This window comes from Eschrichtius robustus, chromosome 7 (genome assembly GCF_028021215.1).
Source record: "Eschrichtius robustus isolate mEscRob2 chromosome 7, mEscRob2.pri, whole genome shotgun sequence".
NCBI lineage: Eukaryota > Metazoa > Chordata > Mammalia > Artiodactyla > Eschrichtiidae > Eschrichtius > Eschrichtius robustus.
The window spans coordinates 76,814,912-76,833,942 of NC_090830.1; the positions used below are offsets into that span (position 1 = coordinate 76,814,912).

General features: G+C 56.8%; 2 protein-coding genes across 2 annotated transcripts in view; one reads left to right on the forward strand and one right to left on the reverse strand.

Moving 5' to 3' along the window:
* The window catches only part of CDH23 (cadherin related 23), a 398,173-nt gene that overhangs the window by 296,316 nt on the left and 82,826 nt on the right, over nucleotides 1-19,031 (forward strand). Inside the window, exons 24-29 of the mRNA XM_068547762.1 lie at nucleotides 378-597; nucleotides 2,355-2,507; nucleotides 4,559-4,672; nucleotides 6,470-6,618; nucleotides 16,001-16,061; nucleotides 17,031-17,179. Of these exons, the coding sequence (XP_068403863.1) occupies nucleotides 378-597; nucleotides 2,355-2,507; nucleotides 4,559-4,672; nucleotides 6,470-6,618; nucleotides 16,001-16,061; nucleotides 17,031-17,179 (846 nt within the window). The remainder of the gene's footprint in view (nucleotides 1-377; nucleotides 598-2,354; nucleotides 2,508-4,558; nucleotides 4,673-6,469; nucleotides 6,619-16,000; nucleotides 16,062-17,030; nucleotides 17,180-19,031) is intronic.
* C7H10orf105 (chromosome 7 C10orf105 homolog) lies at nucleotides 9,892-10,263 on the reverse strand. Its single transcript, XM_068547450.1, has one exon. It carries the CDS (start codon nucleotides 10,261-10,263, stop codon nucleotides 9,892-9,894), a length of 372 nt encoding a protein of 123 aa, XP_068403551.1.

The window sequence follows — 19,031 nt, forward strand, 5'->3', positions numbered from 1 at the left end:
GACGGCCAAGTTTGGAGGGTCCTGAGCCAGCTGGGGTGAGCCTGGGAGGGCTTCCTAATGAGGAGAGCAGGGTTTTGAAGGGGGGACGGCTGTGGACCTGGACTCTTGTTCTGAAAAGCCCCTTTCCCACGCCACCCCACTCCCGGGCCGCGCTTGTTACATCTGGATACCTTTCAGCTCTGACATGCTGCCCCCTTACAGAGCATCTGGGAGGCTGCGCTGGGCACAGTGGCCTGGCCTGAGGCTCTGGGTTGTGGTGGGGGCAGGTGTGTCTGCCGGAGCCAGGCGTGGGTCAGCGGGAAGGAGGGAGTGCTTCTCAGGGGATGAGCGTCAGTGCTGGTGTCCCCACCCCTCACACGGCCCCTCCTCTCCCTCAGGTGGTGGCCATCGACCTGGACGAGGGCCTGAACGGGCTGGTGTCCTACCGCATGCATGTGGGCATGCCCCGCATGGACTTCCTCATCAACAGCAGCAGCGGCATGGTGGTCACCACCGCCGAGCTGGACCGCGAGCGCATCGCCGAGTACCAGCTGCGCGTGGTGGCCAGCGACGCGGGCACACCCACCAAGAGCTCCACCAGCACGCTAACCATCCGAGGTGAGGGGGCAGGGGTGCCTCCTGCTGCACTGAGCACGTGGCACGGGCCCGGGGGCAGTGGCAGGCGGCTGGGAGCCCACGCTCACCACTGCTGTCCACTGTCCAGGCGGCACAGGCTGCCTTGCCGACGGGCGCCCTCTTCAGCTGGAGCCATTCGACACAGCAGAGCCCTCTCTGTCTCCACTAAGTCAAAAATGCCATCAGGGCCCTCTTCCCACCTGGTCACTGCCTTCAGGGTCCCAGAGCCCAGGGGCAGTGGCCTGGACCCACTGCTAAGGTTCCCCTTTTTGATCCTGGCAGCAGCAGAGAGGGCTTGCTCCGGGGGTGGCGCCCTCGGGGTCATGAGCAGGCAGGGGAGGTTCAAAACCCTTTGTCGTCTTCTTTGGAGGGACAGACTTTCTATTTGGAGATGTAAAGGGAAGCCTCCCCTCCCGTGTGTGGGGAATGCCTGGAATCGCGGTGGAAGGGCATCACCCCCGGAAGAGGACAGCTGGGATTCCCAGACTCCCTAGGATTCCTCATCTTCCTGGGGCCCTCTCGATAATTCCCACCGTCTCCACCCTCTATCAGGGTGGGGCCAGGCCAAGGAGGGTTACTATCGCTCATCTACTCTGGCTGTATCTTTAATTCTTAAGGCAAAACTGGGACGTGGACATGAGTTGTTGACAGAGGGCCAGGAGTAACCCCAGGGAAGTAAGTTCAGTGTGTACTGGGCAGGATGTGGCCTGTTCTCTAGGACAGGCCTGGTCCCATCCTGGGTCCTGCCAGCCTCTGTGGGATGGGGGGTGGGTGGTGGTTGGCTCGGCACAAACATTCACCCTCCTTAAGCACGACCCAAGATGATGAAGACTAGAGAGAGCCGAGTGTTCTCTCTCCTGCTGGTCCAAGGCTTGTGGGCTCCTGGTGCCAGTTTGAGGACCCACATCTGTGCCAGTGATTGACAGGCCAGGTGTCCAGTCCTCTCAGAGAGGACCCCAGATTTTTTTTCCAGGGCTCAGCAGAAGCCGTGTCATCAAATGAGCCTATCGTTTCTCCTGGTGTTATCACAAACAGGAGCCAAAGTGGCGCGGGGCTCATTTCACTGAAGGTCATCCCAAGCCCCACCTGCCAAAGGAATGGGGGCCTGGCATGCAGAGCTGAAAACACAAATCTATAAGGGAAATTAGACTTTTTTGGCTGGGGTGTGTGGGGCACGGAAGGAAGGGTAGTTCTCAAAGCCAGCTACTTTCCCTGGGACAAACTGGGGACAGGCCTCCCCAGACCCCCACCCCACCACTCTCTCACTGTGTGACTTTGGACAAGTCATTCAGTTGCTCTGAGATTCCTCGTCTATATAGTGTGTCTAATGACGGCTGCCTTGTGAGGATGATATGAGGGGCCCGTGTGGTCCTCTAGAGGAAGCACTTAGCATCGCTTGGCACCTGGGGAGAGCTGAGAAATGGCGATCACCGTCATCGTCATCATCATAACTGTTGTCATCGTCGTCATTGTTAGGCATGTATTGGAAAGAGGCTGTGGGGTCTGGACAGCACGAGCAGCAACAAGCCCCCAGGGGAACGGGAGCTGTGGGAGGGTGCGGATCTCTGGTCAGCTCTGTCCTCGTCCCAGCGGCCATGGGGGTCCTCAGCTTATGACCCGCAGGTGTCGACTCCTAGGAAATGTGCTTCCTATTGGTCTGTGGCATGAGCCACTGCCTTTGGAGCTGGTTGTTTAGAGCAGAAGCCAGGCCTAGCCCTGACCACCGACTCTGCCCACAGTGCTGGATGTGAATGATGAGACACCCACCTTCTTCCCTGCCACGTACAACGTCTCCGTGTCCGAGGACGTGCCGCGGGAATTCCGGGTGGTCTGGCTGAACTGCACCGACAACGACGTGGGCCTCAACGCTGAGCTCAGCTACTTCATCACAGGCGCGGCCCTGCCTCCACCCCCTCCCAGATGAGCAGCCAGCCGGGAGAGGGGAAGGGGCCCGATTCAGCCATCGGGTTTTGCCGCTGCTGGGACCTCCCTGAGGATTTGCTCTTGACCTCTCCTGAGGGCTTTGCGCCTGGGTCCCTGTGGTCTGGCCCTCTGGGGGCCTCCTGAACCTGTAAGGGGATGGGGGTGGGGGGCGGACTTCCTGAAGTTTATTCCAGAGGGTGGTGGAGCCAGTGACTCCTGGGGAGGAGCCCTGCCCCCCACTCCACCCCATATCAGGGTGACAAAGCAGTGACTAGAGGAATGTGGCCTTTTCCTTCCTTGGGGACCTTTCACTCATGAGGAGAATTTGCATCTGTTTAGAGGCAGATGGCTTAGACATCCGTGAGTGAAATGGTTTTTGCTTAAAAGTGTCAAGTGGCTACCACTTAGAGACCTGCAGAGAAATACTATGAGGCCGTGTCCTGGCTTAACAGTAGAAGGGGAGCCATGATCGATTACTGATGTCTGCCATGACAGTAGGCTTGGTAGGTGGTGGCAAACATGCCATGTATTAGTCATTCCTGGGTTAGAACAGTCTACCAGCATTCTTCAGTCCAGGACACACATGAGAGGTGCTGGGATGCATGGCAGGGAGCAGGGCAGTTCTTTCACATTCCTCAGCCCTCCCTCGGCCATTTTACTGGCTCAGTCTTCCCTCTGTCCATGGCCTACTTGCAGCCACATTACATACACACTCATATACACACGTGCCCGTGCACACACCAGCCTCCCTGATGCCTCTCCCCCGGAGCAAGGAATCCCAGACTACGGCCCATCCGGCCCATCCGCAGTTGCAGCCAAGGTGACCTCCCAGGCCTCTGCCTCTCCTTTCCAGATCCTTTCCCTCCTGCCCCTCCCTAAAGGAGCCCCACACCCTCAGGCCAGCTGCTTACAGGCGGGTCCTCAAGACTGCTCTGGAAAAGGCTGTTATCAAGACCCCCACATGGCACCAGCCATGGTTTGGCCCCCAGCACTACTTGTGTCTTAGTTCCTTCCCTGCCCCTTGGAGTCAGATTGTGTCCCTTGTAGATGGTGCTTCAGGCACTGGGGAGCAGATACTGGAGGCTCGGGGAACGGGGGCAAACCATGTGAGGGCAAGGGAGCACCTGGCGGCAGCCCCCAGGATGACCTCCCAGTGCCTCAAAGTGGCCAGTACTTGCTGACCTGAGAGCCCTCCCAGCCCTAGGTTTCTCGGATTTTAATTCTGCGCATTCCGCCGGGCGCTGCGCTGTGTCCTGAGCCAAGCTAGCCCAAGCCCAATGCAGTGGCGCCCTCTGCTGCCCAGTATGCCACACTGCCTCCCATCTGGCAGGGGAAGGGTCTCCACACTGTGCTGATGGAGTCCTTTCCTGGCTTGTGTCTGCCTCAGGGAGGAGGCCCTCACCCTTCCCACCTGTCCCAGAGCTCAGGAAGACTGAGGCGTGTCTCCTGTCCACCTGCTCCGACTCTTTACTCTGTGGAGCCTCCAGGCGTCCCCACTCAGAGAGCCCAGGAACGCTCGGCTGGCTCCAAAGCCCTCGGCCACATATAAAAGCCCCAACCCAGGTTAACTGCTCAGACACCTCTACCAGACAGGCAGGTGGCAGAGTGGAGAAGGACTCGGACTCGGGAATCAGACTGCTGAGTTGGAGTCCTACACCCCAAATAGGTGACTGTACCCCGTAACCTCACTAAAGAGCCGTTTTCCTTCTCTGCAAAGTAGTGATAGTGCAAATGAGAGGAAATGCTCCACGAAGTGCCTGGTACACAGTAGGTGCTCAATGAATGTTAGACCCTTATGATTTTCAGGCATTCGACGGTTCACCTAAGCCCACATAGGCCACGCCCTCATCAGAGTCCCCCAGGACCCCCTTCGCTGGCAAAGCTGAGTGGAAAGCACAGCCTTTCACCCCCGGACCACCCCTGGAGCGTCCCAGCTCAGAAGCAGAGCTGGGTGCCACTGCCCTTTCCCCGGCCGGGAGCTCTGTTTCCTGACCAGAGCTTCATTCTCTCTTGCCCACAGGTGGAAACGTGGATGGGAAGTTCAGCGTTGGGTACCGCGACGCTGTCGTGAGAACGGTGGTGAACCTGGACCGGGAGACCACAGCCTCATACACGCTCGTCCTGGAGGCCATCGGTAGGCACCAGCCCACCCACAGAGTTCACATGGGGTGGCCTTCCAGGAGCCAGGCCTTGAGCCCAAGGCTCTGCCCTGATGCCAGTGGAGAAAGGGCAACCAGACCCTCAGTATATTACTGTGCACTTGCGAGCCGTGAGGCTCGGCGCATGGTGCTACATGCTAAGGTGGTGTGGCAGGGGCTATGTGGGAGCCATGAGGGAGAGCAGCATGTAGACAAGTCACTGCAAAGCCAGGAGAACAAAGCAGAAAGGGAAGAAGGGATGGCCCAAGGGTAGCAAGCACAAAGGGTGGTGGAAACATGGGGAGGGGGGTGATCAAAGCAGGCTTCTTGGAGGAAGTCGCCTCTACAAGTGCCTTGGAATTAGTTACGACTCTTGGTGGCAAATTTTAAAATAAACTGACTTCAACAGTGTAGGCTCACAAAGCCAGTCTGCGGGGAGATGGAGCTTCAACTGTGACTGGCTTTGGGGCTCAGGTGATGCCACCAGGCCTCAGTCTCTCTGCATTGGCTGGCTCTGCCCCCTGCGTGTTGGCTCCGTCCTCTGGCTCACGTGGTGACAAGTCCTTGCTGCAGTCCCAGCCTTAATCTGGGTTCAAGTGCAGCAGCAGCACTCCTCGCTAGGGTGACCGTCCTTGCCTGGTCATGCAGCACTGGCCACAAGCTCCTTCTCCCAGGGAAGATGATCCAACAGCTGCCCCTGGGGCTGAGCCCTGGGAGGGTCCTGCAAGGAACTGAAGGGGCAGAACCCCTGGACACTTTAGGCTTAGAAATCAAGCAGAGCAGACATCCCTGAATGCAGAGATCCAATCCATCCTGTAGGTGGGTTTGACTCCACTCATGTTTCATAAGAAATGACAATTCATTGTGAATGTTTAAAAATCAGGAGATTTTATTTAAAAGCTCAGACGTTTGATTTCTCTTGAGAAATCAGAAGATCTAGTGTCACTGGGTCCCCTCCTGCCTGTCCAGTGTGGACGGGAGCAGAGGACAGCTGCCCCTTGAGGCAGGCATGCCCAGGTGTGCGGATCTTACCTTCCTGGCCCTGACAGCAGTCGGGTTTGTCATCTCAGGACCTGTATCTGGTTCTTAGGGCTGCTGTAACAAATTACCACAGCCTTGGTGGCTTAAAGAACAAATTTATTCTCTCATAGCTCTGGAGGCCAGAAGTTCAAAATTAATTGTCGACAGGGGTTCATTCCCTCCGAAGGCTCTAGGGGAGAATCCTTCCTTGCCTCTTCCGGTTTCTGGTGGCTCTAAGTGTTCCTTGCTTGTGGCTGCAGAACTCCAGTCTCTGCCTCCAACCTCACATGGCCTTCTCCTCTCTGTGTCAAATCCCACCCGCCTTTCCCTCATAAGGACCCTTGTCATGGGGTTTATGGCCCACTCAGATAATCCAGGATACCGGATACCTCATCTCAAGATCCTTAACTTAATTACAGCTTCAAAGACCCTTCTTCCCAATAAGGTTACATGTACAGGTTCCCAGGGATCTGCCATGGGTGTATCTTTTGGGGGCCACCATTCAACCCACCTCATGCCTCAGTTACCTCCTTTGTAAAATGGGGGTGATGATAATAGCGCCCGCTTGGCAGGCTTGCTGTGAGGATTGAATGAGTTAGAATAGCGTCTGGAACGTATTAGATACGGTCAGTGTTGTTCCTAATCTAAAGAGAAAAACAGCCCCCCCTTGCAAAGGCCAGAGCAGGTGGGGGAACAGGTGATACCTGTGGCTGGTGCCCGGGAACGTGCCCCTCAGGCAGCTGCTAACACCCATCCTCTTTCACCTCCCACAGACAATGGCCCCGTGGGCAAGCGGCGCACAGGCACGGCTACCGTGTTTGTCACCGTCCTGGATGTGAATGACAACCGGCCCATCTTTCTGCAGAGCAGCTACGAAGCCAGCGTCCCCGAGGACATCCCTGAGGGCCACAGCATCGTGCAGGCAGGTGGCGGCCGGGGCACAGGCAGGGCCACGCTCAGGTCAGAGCGCACACGCTCAGTGGCCTCACAGCAGAGTGGGATGGAAACGGGAGAGGGTCCAGCTGCTGCTCCAAAAGTAGCCAGCGCTATGGCCAAAGGGGGGCCCAGGCTCCCTCCTCCCTCCCAGGGAGAGTAGGCCCCGAGGTTATGTAGCCCAAGATGGGCCCTTGCTCCCTGCAAAACAGAAGGAGGGCCTCGGCCCTCCTCTCCTCCCTCCCTCCCCCACAGTCCTCTCCCATCCCCCACTGCACCCAGAAGAGCCTTTCAGAGCAGGGGGAAGCTGGAGATGTCACATTTTCCCAGAAAGGAGTTGAGGAGAGAGAGCCAGGGCCCAGTGAGGCCCAGAACAGAGCTGCTTTCACAGGGCTTTTGGCTGAAGCTCCCCTCTTGGGAAATAAATGGGCACAAAAAGAAAGGGCTCCTTTGCCCGGGGAGCAGGAACGACAGCTTTGGGCCTCGAGGGAGGAAGGGGAGGACCTGGAAAGGAGGCTGGGTGCCCTCCCCAGCCCTCCCTGGAGGCCTCAGTTGCTGCGTGGGGAGGGAGGCCGGGCATGAATTACCCTCTTCACCAGCTGAGCGCAGGGTTTCCCATTTGGAGGCTGAGCCAAACAGAGCGAATCTGGGCCTGCCCACTGGGCCAGGCTCCCGGGCTTGGGAGGGGCAGAAGAGCAGGAAGCTGGGAGTGTGGCCCCCTCCCTGCATCAGGGCCGGGCGTGGGGCAGGAGGGGAGCCGGGGGCAGGGTGCTGACTTCCAGAGGTGCCGAGAGTCCAGGAAGCCATGGGGGGTTGCTGGAGTCTGGGGGCTGGTTCCAGAAAAGGGTTCTGTCCCTCTGAGCCTCAGCTCCTAGGGGCTTAGAGACACCCCACACGCACCAAGCTGTGGGGCCCCGCCTCCCGCCTAGCCTAAAACCTAACACCCGCCTCCCCCAGCTCACACAGGTCTCCCAGGACCAACCTGGGGACACAGCTGGGGGTATGGCAGACCTTTGAGGGCCCCCTCCTCCTCCCCAGCTTTTCGTCCTTCAGGCCGGGGGTAGCCTTACTGCCCACCCCTGTGACACCACGTGCCAGGCAGAGCACGCTGGCCAGAGGGGATCGGGGGACCGGCTGCAGGCAGAATTCAGCCTGGGATGCCTCAGGGAGAGCTGGCGGGAGGCAAAGCAGGGAGACATTACTAATCTGGAAGCGGGGGGGGGGTGGGGGGGGAGGGGGGGGGACAAAGCGCTGCAGGAGGGGGCCTCCGCACTTTCTAAACCCCAAGCATTGGTTTCTATTGACACAAACTACTCAGACTGAAATCCTAGAGCCTGTGAGTAATATAAGGCAGGCCTGATTCTCCCCGTTTCTCAGGGAGAAATTCAGGCGCTGGTGATTTCTCCAAGGCCCTGGAAGTAAGTTTCTGGCCAAGGCGGGCTCGCTCTTTGATGTCAGACTGACCCAAAAGGAAGGTACACTGGGCCTGTCCAAGAGGGCCTGCTTGGAGAGAGAGCTTCTCTGTAGAGGCATCAGAAGGAAGAAGGGGATGCCCCCCAGGACTAGACGGGGCCGCCCTTCACTCAGTCAACAGAGGCCCCATACTTCTGAGCCCAGAGCTGGTGAGGCAGAGTGAGGGGTTGGACACGGTCTTGCTCTCTGGGAGCTCCCAGGCTTGTAGGAAGGCGGAGACACAGGCATGACCCACACTGCCAAGAGGAAGTGATCCCTGTCCTCCCTTGGTTTCAGGTAGGAGATGGTTTCAGGTAGGAGATGGTTTCAGGTGTAGAGCAAAGAGGGCTTCACAGAGGGTGTGCCAAGTAAGCCGTAGCCAGGGGAGGACAGGTATTTCAGTTTACCTGGAGTCTTGGGTCAAGAAGAGGCTAGCAAGATCATTCACAGCCAGCTCCCAGTGGGCACCAAACACCAGACGAAGGAGCTCTGGCTTGATCTGGCAGTAGGGAGCCAGTGAAGGTTTTGGAGCCGGGGAGTGACAAAATCGGAGCTCACTCTGTGAGAAGACTTGGCTGGCTGTACTATGCCTCATAGCAGGGTTGGGTGGAGCAGTCCGTGGTGGGGTACAAGGTGGCCCTGGCCAGATGACTCTCTGGGGCAGGAGCTGGGCAGTTCAGACCCCTCTGCCCACCCTCCAAATTTGTGACCCAACCAAAGTGTTTAACCCCAGCGTTGTGATGAGAGGTTGAAGGTTTGGGATTCTGAGAAGCCCACCTTGGTGTGGGATTACTTTGACAGTAGCCAGTCAATGAAGCAATTGCCAAAAATACAGATAGCACACCTTATGTGGTCCAAACCTGAGGTCCCACAGCTGTCCTGGAGAGATCTGGACCCTTCCACTGGAAGGAAGGCCGCCTCCTTCCCTGGGTGAGGCATGGAGCCGCTATGTTGTGTCCTCAGAGCCCAGATAGCAACACCTCCAGCTGCTGGCAGTGCCTCCTCCCACTCTGACACAGCACCAGTCCTGGCCTGTGCAAGGAGCTTCTTAACTCATTCTCAGCGCCTTCCTCATCCATCTTAGCGTAGGCGCATGGGGGCGGGTGGGGGGGGCATGCCAAGATGACAGCCAAGAATGTGATTGGCTGGGTGGTGTTGAGATCCTCCTGCTTGCCCCTCCTCCCAGCAGGTACCCGGCATCTGATCCACCCAAGGGTGCTGGCTGCTCCCGTGGATCACAGGCAAATGCTGGCAGGCCCAGAAGTCCGAGGAGAAGAGTCTCTGGGTTCCCCTTTGCTTTGGGCACTGAGTTGGCACAGAGGGCAGGACACTCCCTTGTCCCCAGCAGGGGCTGAGTATTTCACTTGGCTGGAGGGAACCTTTGCCCATTCAGCAACTCGCACTGGAATCTGAGCTGGGTTTTGGCACCTGGAGGGCGGGCAGGGCTTCTGTTGGGAAGCAGGGGCGCTGCTCCCTGGAGACGGTTGGTGCCTGGTGGTCAGAGAGGGGCCCTGGGGGCCCCAGGTTTGTACCGTTCAGAGCCTTGGGCCAAGGGTCCACATGGCTGCAGGCGCTCAGCTTGGTCCAGGAGTCTTCCAGCAGGCAGCAGCTAGAGTGTCTGCAGGAAGGAAGGTATTCTTGCAGGGGCCATCTCTGGGAAAGGCCACGGGCCTGGACACACAGGGAACCAGTGGGGGTGAGCGCATGGCCCATGTTGTTTGGGCCACTGTCCTCTTGCAGCCTGTGGTGCCAGGTTCCGTCTGAGGCAGGAGGGCCTGCAGATGGACCCTGGAGTAGGGGGACACTCCTGTCACATCTTTGTAGATTCTGTGCAGTCACAGTCGTCGTGGTCCTCTCTTCCCGGCAGGGGGCGCCTTGGGGCAGGCCAGCCACGGCGGAAGCTGTGCAGGGAGCGGCGCAGCGAGCCCAGGCGCTTCCAGAGCCTGAGCTGGGGCTCACTGGGGCTCCCCGGGTGGTGCGGCATGCACTCGCAGGCCCAGCGGCGCCTCGGGTCCAGCGCAGCGGGCTTGCAGAGGGTCATGAACAGCAGACAGGTGGCCAGCAGGAGGAAAATGCAGGCCAGGGCAATGAGCACGGGGATGGGGTCAACTGCCTCTGAGTGCCTCCCCGGAGTGACAGGAGCTGTGAGGAAGGCGAGGGGGCTGGGGCCCTCTGTGCTCATGGCTCCTGCAACAAGAATGGGACAGAAACAAATCAGCTGGACTCGGGACTGGAGAGGGAGGGGAACTTTGATGGGCTCTGGACACTGCTAAACTAGCTGCAGATAGCATTACGGTCATTTTACAAGTTAGAACAATGAGGCTGGGAGAGGTAACACGTCTAAGGTCAAACACTGGGAAAGTGATAGAGCTGGACCTGAACTCATGGAGGAGGCAGGAGGGTAGTGCCTTCCGGCATTTTAAAGTCAATTTTCATGAATTACAGTAGAGTCTTAGACTGAAAACTTGGGATCTAAGACCAACTCCATCACTAACTTGCTCTGTGACCAGGAACGATTCATCAATCATAGGAGGTTGCAGCAGGCAAGGACCCTAGCAGTTGTCTAATGCCAAGACTGCAAACTGGGGACGCACCAGTGTGTTTTGTTGGGTTCTTGCAGTGTTTTTATAAATTTAAATTAATTGTGCATAGTTTTTTTAAAAAAAGAAAACCAAGATATTTCACATAAATATCTGAACATCTGGCTTCTCTTGAAATTTCAGAATTTCAACACTGGCAACATGGGGCCAGTTGCTGCCTGGCACCCAGTGGCCGCGGCTGAGCTGTAGCTGCCCCGTTTAGACAGGGTGCTGGCCCCCAGCTCACTGCACTCCCCGCCCTCAGGCCCCCTGCACACCTATGTCACCTGCCTGGCCCCAGGGGAATTCCTATTGGTGCTTCCTGAGGAAGACCAACCTGCTCCCTTGACAAGTGAGGAAACTGAGGCCCAAATAAGGGACTGCCAAGGTCACACTGTGAGCCAGTGGGCAAGCAAGGCCAGAATCAGGTTTCCTGACCCCTGGCCCAGTGGCCTTGCCACCCCGTTGGCTCCCAACTCTCTCCCAGGACTCCCTGAGCAGCTCTGAGAACAGGTGGGGAAGAACCCACAGAGAGCAACTGAGTTGACAAGATGGGGCTCGAAACCCTGACATAGTCACCTGTTATCGCTTAGGATCATCCCACTAGAGGGAGGACGGCAGGTGGTCCTTGTAGCTGGAAAATCAAGCTGAGCTTTTGGTTGCAAATTAAAATGCTTACAGAGCCCAGATGGTAGATAACGTGTGACCAGCGGGACAGGTGGGCAGGCCTACCTGGAGAGCAGAGGCAGAGGGGCCTCGGCCAGGCTGATGGAATGCTGGAAGGCAAGCCACTGTGGTCCCCTTCCAGGTTCCCAAGAGAAGCCAGAAATCTGGATTTTTTAGGCGAACGTTCCTGATGTTTAAATATTGGCAACTAATTCAAATCTGGTTGAGAGAGAGAAGGGGGAAAAAAAAAAGACACTGCAAAGGACAGACAAACTTGATTTTTTTTAAAATCGAAATGAATTTTCAGATATTTAAAATACTACAACAGGCCAAACAAAATATATAAGGAGGCTACATCCAGCTTCCAGGCCAGCATTTGTGATCTTTGATTTCTACAAACACAGGACAGGAAATCCAAAAGGGGGGTCTAATAAGAAATAATCATTTATTTCTCTTTGACCTTGGAGACTTTCATGAGCCTGATGGGTAACAGATTTCCCTCCTTTTCCCAACTTGCAGCTTATTCTAACTCAGTCAAGGTCTAGCACCAACACTAGGCAGGAGGAAGGGTTTTAGGTCGTGCCGAGGCTCTGCATGTGGGCTGCAGAGTCCAAATCAGCAGGCAGAGGGGAGTGGAGAGGGGCGGCCCAGCCCCACGCTCCCCAGGCACTCACCAGCAGCCACACAGGACCTAACTCCTGGCTGCCTGTACACAGCCTCCTCCCGCCTGCAGCTTCCCCTGTGCCCAGCGACGGAGGGCATCCAGTGCACCCCACCCCCCTCCCACCCAGCTCCCACCACCACTCCTTCCAGCATTTCCAGACAGGACATGACCCCTCCCAGCTCCCAGATGGAAACTCTGTTGCCCATCTAGCTGCCCAGGGCCTCCGCCTCTCAGGCATCAGGCCTAGAGAGCGCTCTGGCCAGGCCATACGTGGGTTGGCCCTTCCTTGAATCTGAGCAGGGAGGAAGGATGGGGTGTGCCCACCACCATGTCCCATGGGGAGAAAACTGCCCGTCTGTCTATCCTACCCAGGGCAGTGCTTGGCTGGGAGTAAGAAAAGGGCAGTCGGAAGTGGGAGAAGTCTCAATCCTACTAGTCCTAATGTTATTTCAAGACCTTCCCATGGATCTGGAGACCCTATCAGGCCAGCAAAGTAGGTCCAGGCTTCAGTCCTTGGGGCAGCGCTTTAAAAAAAGATAAGTGAGGCTATAATTAGCATTTGAGTATTTTCCTTCAAAGCATGAGGTTCCAAAGTGCTTGAAAACATCAAGCCGTCCCCCCTGGGACGCACAGCAAAGCCAGCTGCAGGCCCCCTTGATACCCCCTCTGAGCAGCCAGCAGGCGCCAGTGGTTCCGGGGAAAGGAGACCTCCATCAGACCAAGGCTAGGAATGATCTTGAGAGCAGCTGAAGCCTCTCCCTGCCTGCTGGAGTCCAAGGCATGCCGGCAGGCCTTGCTCTGGACATATCTCTGCAAGCTTAGTCTAGAACCTTCTTTCTTCATTCAGAGCTCCATGGAGCAGGGCACGCTGTGAGCAGAGGGGACTGACCTCAGCACGACTTTCTGTATAGCCTCGGACTAACCACTGCTCCTACCTGGGCCTTTCCACTCTCTAGAAAAGTGGAGGGATTCCCCAGGTCTGAGCACGCCCTCACATTCTCCCTAGAGTACCCCAGGAAGGGTGCAGCCCCACTTTCCTGCAGTCCCCCAGCACTGACCTCAGAGCCAGCCCTCAGCAGTCCCCAGCCGGGCGGAGAGGTCTTCTCAGCTGTCCAAGGGAGGCCCCAGGAGCACCGGGCACCACTGTGACCCAACCTGCCCTAGGCTCTGCCTTGCCCTGTGCCCCTCAGCCAGCCAGGCAGAGTGGCCTTCACCCCTCACTCTCCAGTTAGACCTGGCTTTGTCTGGAAGAGCCTGGGCCCTGCCTTGGGGGAGGGGACAGCCAGGAGGGTAGGGATGGCAACTGGGCTGGGAGAGGGGAGCGTTGCAGGGGAGTTGGGAGCTCCCGAGCCTTCCCACGGCCTCACTCCAGCCTGTTTCCTTGGAGCCCTCTGGAGGGGCGGAGGCACTGGGGGGGATGCAGGGGGAGGGTTTCCCTGCCTCTGTACCCACAGCTCTCACCTTCCCTTTCGACGTTTGAATAGTATGGTCAGGGGCAGCCAGCGGGTTGCTATTCAGTGCCTGCCAGCCTTCAGGTTACCAGGGAGAGAGGCTACAAGCCACACAGTGGGAGGGGAACAGGCAGAGAGATGGGCCCTGGCAACCCCCAGGCCCCCCTCCCCTCAGCTTCCCAGCAAAGCACCCTCCCTTTGAGGACATCTGGCTGCAGAAGTGAGGGAGAGAGGCATTTTCAAAGGTCAGAGAGATAACAGGGCAGAAAGCACAGGATTGAGAGACAGCCAGGGCTGTGCTGCTTGTAGTTTGGGTGGGCCCTTGGAGACCCTCCAGGCGGTGGCGCGCGCGCACACACACACACACACACACACACACACACACACACACACACACACACACACACACACACACACACACACACACACACACACACACACACACACACACACACACACCACACACACCCCTCCCCCAGCCTCCTTTCTTCCTGGAAGCCAGCACTTCCCTGGCAACCAGCTGCCTACTTAGCCTAAGTCTTAAGCAGCTTTCCCATCAAGGACCCCCAAGCTCCCAGAAATATAACACGGATGGGGGGAGTTGTGGCTCTGCCCAAGACCTGAGCCTGGGGCCCACCTGCTTGTTTTGGAGCCTCAGTTTTTGGCATTTAGCTCTTCGCTACTGCCCTTAGCCCTTGACAACAAAAGAAGCATCCTCTGCATAGCCCCAAATGGATAGGATTGTCAAAGTCCATTAGACGACTGAGGGGTCATCTCGTCCATCCCCCTGTCTCTCAGATAATGCAACTGAGATCTAAAGAGGTGTGGCCTGGCCAGCAAGGCCAGCAAGTTAGTGGTGGAATTTGGTGCTTTCCCTGAAAAGAGTGGGCAGGCATGGGCACCAGGCATCTGGTGCTATAAGCTGCATCAGCCTAAGGATGTTCCCAGTGCCCAGAGCTCCCACTGGGATTCCTGCATCTTACACCTCGCCCTTCAGTGGACCTCATTTTCCTTCACCTTCTCTTCCCAAGCTGCCTGCACACCTCATCTCTGGCCTCCATCTTTCTTAGATGGTAGGAGGCAACACTCCCAGGGTGGTGCAGGCTGCCAGGGGAAGTCCCACCACAGATGGAAGACACCCAAGGGCACCCACTGGACAGCTTGGCCCTCTCCCCTGTCCTGAGCCCTTCCAGATCCGGACTGTTGAAGTGCCCCACTACATCCCTCCACCTATTAGTTCTTAAGACTTCTCATGGGAGAGGACTCCACAGCAAGGGGCAACCCAGCCATACCACCTCCAGTATAAATCAAGAGGGCCTCCCAGGAAAAGGTGGCCTATCTCATAATGTCCAACCTTCACCATCTATCTCTGCACCAGGCATCAGACCAGATGCTTTGCAGAGATTATTTCTAATCTTCCCATCAACCCCGCAAGGTTGGTTATCATTGTACCTACTGAGGCTCAGTGGGGTTACGTATCCATGGCCACATAACCAGTAAGTGACAAAGCCAGGATTCATGCTTGGGTCTTCCTGACCCAGACCCTCTGTTCCTTTCACACCAACAGACTTCCCCTCCTCCCCACCATCAACACACTTTTCAAAATCCTTAGACACACAGCACAGGGTTGAAGTGATTGGCAGAGACAAGAGGGCAGATCCAGAAGAAGTGGGAGGGTCCCAGGCATTATAAAGCAAGTCACATGTACTGTGGCCCCATGGGAGCCTGCCCAGGCAGGCAGGCTCGGGCCTCTCTCTGCATCACTTTGCAGGGGAGTTCTCTACTCCTTTCCGGTATGTGGCGGGTAGAGGAGGTGTTCAGCTCGCAGTTTGACAGGACACACCTCAGGGCCAGCTGTGACTGCCAACAGCCTCAAGGCCAGACTCCTTGTCAAAAGGACTAAGTGCTGGGCATTCTCAGAGCGAGAGCAGCATACCCCCAAGTCCCCCTGGAGATAGTCCATAAGCCTGCGGTACAGCCAAGCAAGCTGGGTGGGCTGGAATACACTGGAATGATCCTGGCGTGAATGGATATGGAACCTTTGGGAGGTGGGATTTCTGGGTCTCCCCAGTGTGGCTGTTATAGTATACAGTGCCTGGCTGGGAGCCCGTATGACTAGAATAGCTTCAGACCAAGGAAGTGTGGGCAAGGAGCAGTCATGCAATCCACCTACCCCAGGTGAGGCTCCTGGAACCTCAAAAGGCTGAAGGAGGGAAGTGTGGAGGGCTGAGCTAGTCAAGCCTGGATCCAGAGAGCTGCAGCGCTGTCACCCACCTTCTCCTCCGTGCTCCCCGAGAACCTGGAGGAGGGTCAGGGAACAGAGCTGGCAGGTGCCTCGCCATGGACAGGGCAGCATGGGGCCATCAGCAGACAGGTTTCCTAGTGGGGGATGAGAGAGATGTGTCCCTCTGCTCTCCCACACCCCCAGCCTCGTGGGAAACCATGGGTTTAGGCAGGATGGGCTGGGAGCGGTGTGAGGGAAGGGGAGGGGCTCCACAAACACCTTCTCTGCCTGTGGGTGGAATTCAAGGAGTAACCACGTGTCTCATTCTCCCTCAGCTAAAAGCCACGGATGCGGACGAGGGCGAGTTTGGGCGTGTGTGGTACCGCATCCTTCACGGTGAGTGGGCTGCCCTAGGATGGCGGGGCGGGGGGCAGGCCCTCCTGCCCTGGGGGTAGCAGAGCTTCTCTAGGCTGCCAAGGGTTTGGGAGGTGCAGCCAGAGAGGCCCCAAGCACTATACACACAGGGCGGGCAGGTCAGAGGGAGGAACCAGGGATGTTCTCCAGTCATTTGCACCAAGTTGGTTGTATTTTTAAGTGAGGATACATTCGATTGCTATGCTCCCTAAGTTCCTCATGTCCCATGGTGGGATATCACCCTGACAGAGGGGGCCTTGGGGACCAAGGCAGCCCCTGGCAGTGAGCTCCCAAGAGATAGAGCCTCATTGGCCCAACATGTATCATGTGCCCATCCCTGAACCAATCACTATGGCCTTGGACACTAGGACAGCCCCCCAGTGAGCTCCCCAGAATGAGTCTCACTAGACCAACTGGAATCATGGGACCATGCCTGAACCAATCACTATGGCCAGAGACTAAAATGTGCTGATCTGCTCACTTCTGGAATCGGGAGTGAAATCACCCCTATGCAAAGCACAGGGACTGAGAGTGGAGGTGGGTGGATCCCAAAGGAATATCAGCGTCCACAAGATGAGGAAATGGGAGCTTCCCCACTAAAACCCCAACAGAGAATTTGATTTGGGTTCCTTTCTTTGTAATGCCGCAGAGTCCTCTGAAATATTGAATCTACTGACACCGCTGGGTATGGGGGTCTCAGGGGATCTCCACGCCTTCCATAGGGGTCACAGAGTGAGCGTCTGCCCCCTCCCTCAAATCCTGCTAGGCCAGGGCAGCATCAGGCAGAGGCTTCTTTGCCACTTCGGGCTTCAGCCAAGCTCCTAAGACCTCGGGGCAGGGTCTGCATTCTGTGGGTCTGGGCTCCCCAGCTTCCCTCCCACCACCACCACAATCCCACAAGCATCCTACTCCAGGGCAGAGCCCATGCATATCATCTATCCCTCCCCACAGGTAACCATGGCAACAGCTTCCGGATCCATGTCAGCAATGGGCTCCTAATGCGAGGGCCCCAGCCCCTAGACCGGGAGCGGAACTCGTCCCACGTTCTTATAGTGGAGGCCTACAACCATGACCTGGGCCCCATGCGGAGCTCCGTCAGGGTGAGGCCAGGGGCGCTCGGGCCGGGCGTGTGGGTGGTGGGGATGCGCCCTGGGACAGCTCTCGGTGAAGCCCTGCATCCTGTTCAGCGCTGACCTTGGGGCTGGGCCAAGGCCTCAGGTGGGCCAGAGTTGGCCACCAGTTGGGACCCGGTGGGGGCAGGGCCACCCCTAGTTTAGGTGCCAAATGACACCTGGAGCTCAGGTACAGTGGGGGAGCCTGGGATCTTGGACGTGTCATTTTGCTCTAAGCCTCAGTTTCTCCAGATGTAGAAGGGGGTCAGTGATACTGATGTCTATCCTAAGGGCTGAGGTGTCCTTACTATACTAACCCTCTGCATCCACACGACTCTCTAGGGTGGGCCAGGGAAATCTCACATACGTGATCTTGGAGCTGTAGATGCTGCCAACTTCATTTTACAAATGAGGAGACTGAGGCACAGAAAAGTCACTCGTGATAGAACCAGGACTTGAGCCCAGGTCTTTGAGTCCAAGTTCGGTGTTCTTTCCATTGGAAGTGTCCCCCAGATATTCCAGTCAGCACTCCCAACTCTCCCATCAGATATATTCTTTTCTGCCCACCCTCACTCACCTTGGGCCTCTCCCCTATGGAGCTAAAATCAAATCGACCTTAATCTTCCTGAATGGTCAAAAATATGCATCCAGATATTCCACTGGCCGGGCTGGTTGATGTACTCTCCTGCCCTGTAACAAGAGGATGACTGAGATGAATGAGGTAACCTTCAAGTCACCCCCGTCCTACCCCCACTGCACACTCAGCTACTCACAGCCCCTTCCCCTTAACCGGATGGAAAATGAGTCAGACCCTAGAGGTGAAGAGTAGGAGGAAGATGGGAAAAGATGGGGTGGGGAGCAAGCAGGGACTTTTACCCAGAACTGAGTGGGGCTGAATCAGCTCCTCTTATCACCCCATCTCCACCCCGCTGTTTCCCTCCGACTGGAAACAGTGAACAGAAGCCTGCCTCGGGTCACCATCACGAAGGAGGTGCCGGGGAGCGGGTGACTCAGCCTTGGCCCATCTTCTGCTGTTGCCCCCGTGGCTCTGCCCCAGGAAGAGATGGGAAGGGAAACCTGGGTCCTTTTAGGCTGCCCCTCTAAGTGAGATCTTCCCGGATGGAGATGGCTGAGGGGGTCAGATCCCTCGGGTATTTATACCTTGGGGCTGCTTGATTCCAGGGCCCTGGTGACTGAGGGTGAGATAGTTACCCAAATGTGCACCAAGGCAGCCCCACACAGCCACGCTCACCTGCATGACTGCGAGATATTAAATCAGCACGTGAATTACATATTGAACTCATTTAAGCCTCATAAAAACCCCATGAGGTAGGCACTGTTATTATACCCATTTTATAGATGAGGAGATTGAGGCAAGGAGGGCTTGGCCAATGTGTTTAGGGTCACATGGCAGTGAGGGTAGACAGAGCCAGGCTTCACACCCAGGCAGTCAGCTCAGAGCTGTTCTCTTAACCACGGTACTATGCTGCCTCACGGAAGGTTCCAGAGCACAGAGACCACTGCTGCCTTATCCCCAAAGAGTCATTTTTAAGGTGGGAATTTGGTTGCTGGCCCTAGGGCCAGAACTTGATGGCCCTTACAGTACCCAGCTGCCACACCCCTGAGCCCTGGGAAAGCTGGGGACCTTCCTGAAGACAGTATAGGGACTCCCTGGACACATTTTCCCAGCAGCAGCAGACCTGGCTTGTAGGGACAATCCATATTCTCCTGTTCCTGCTTCAGAGACCAGGACAGCACAGATGAGGAGCCAGGGAGTGTGAAGTGAAACGGTCCTCGTAGAGACTGGGGCCTCACGTGCACACTGCGCATGGGCACACGC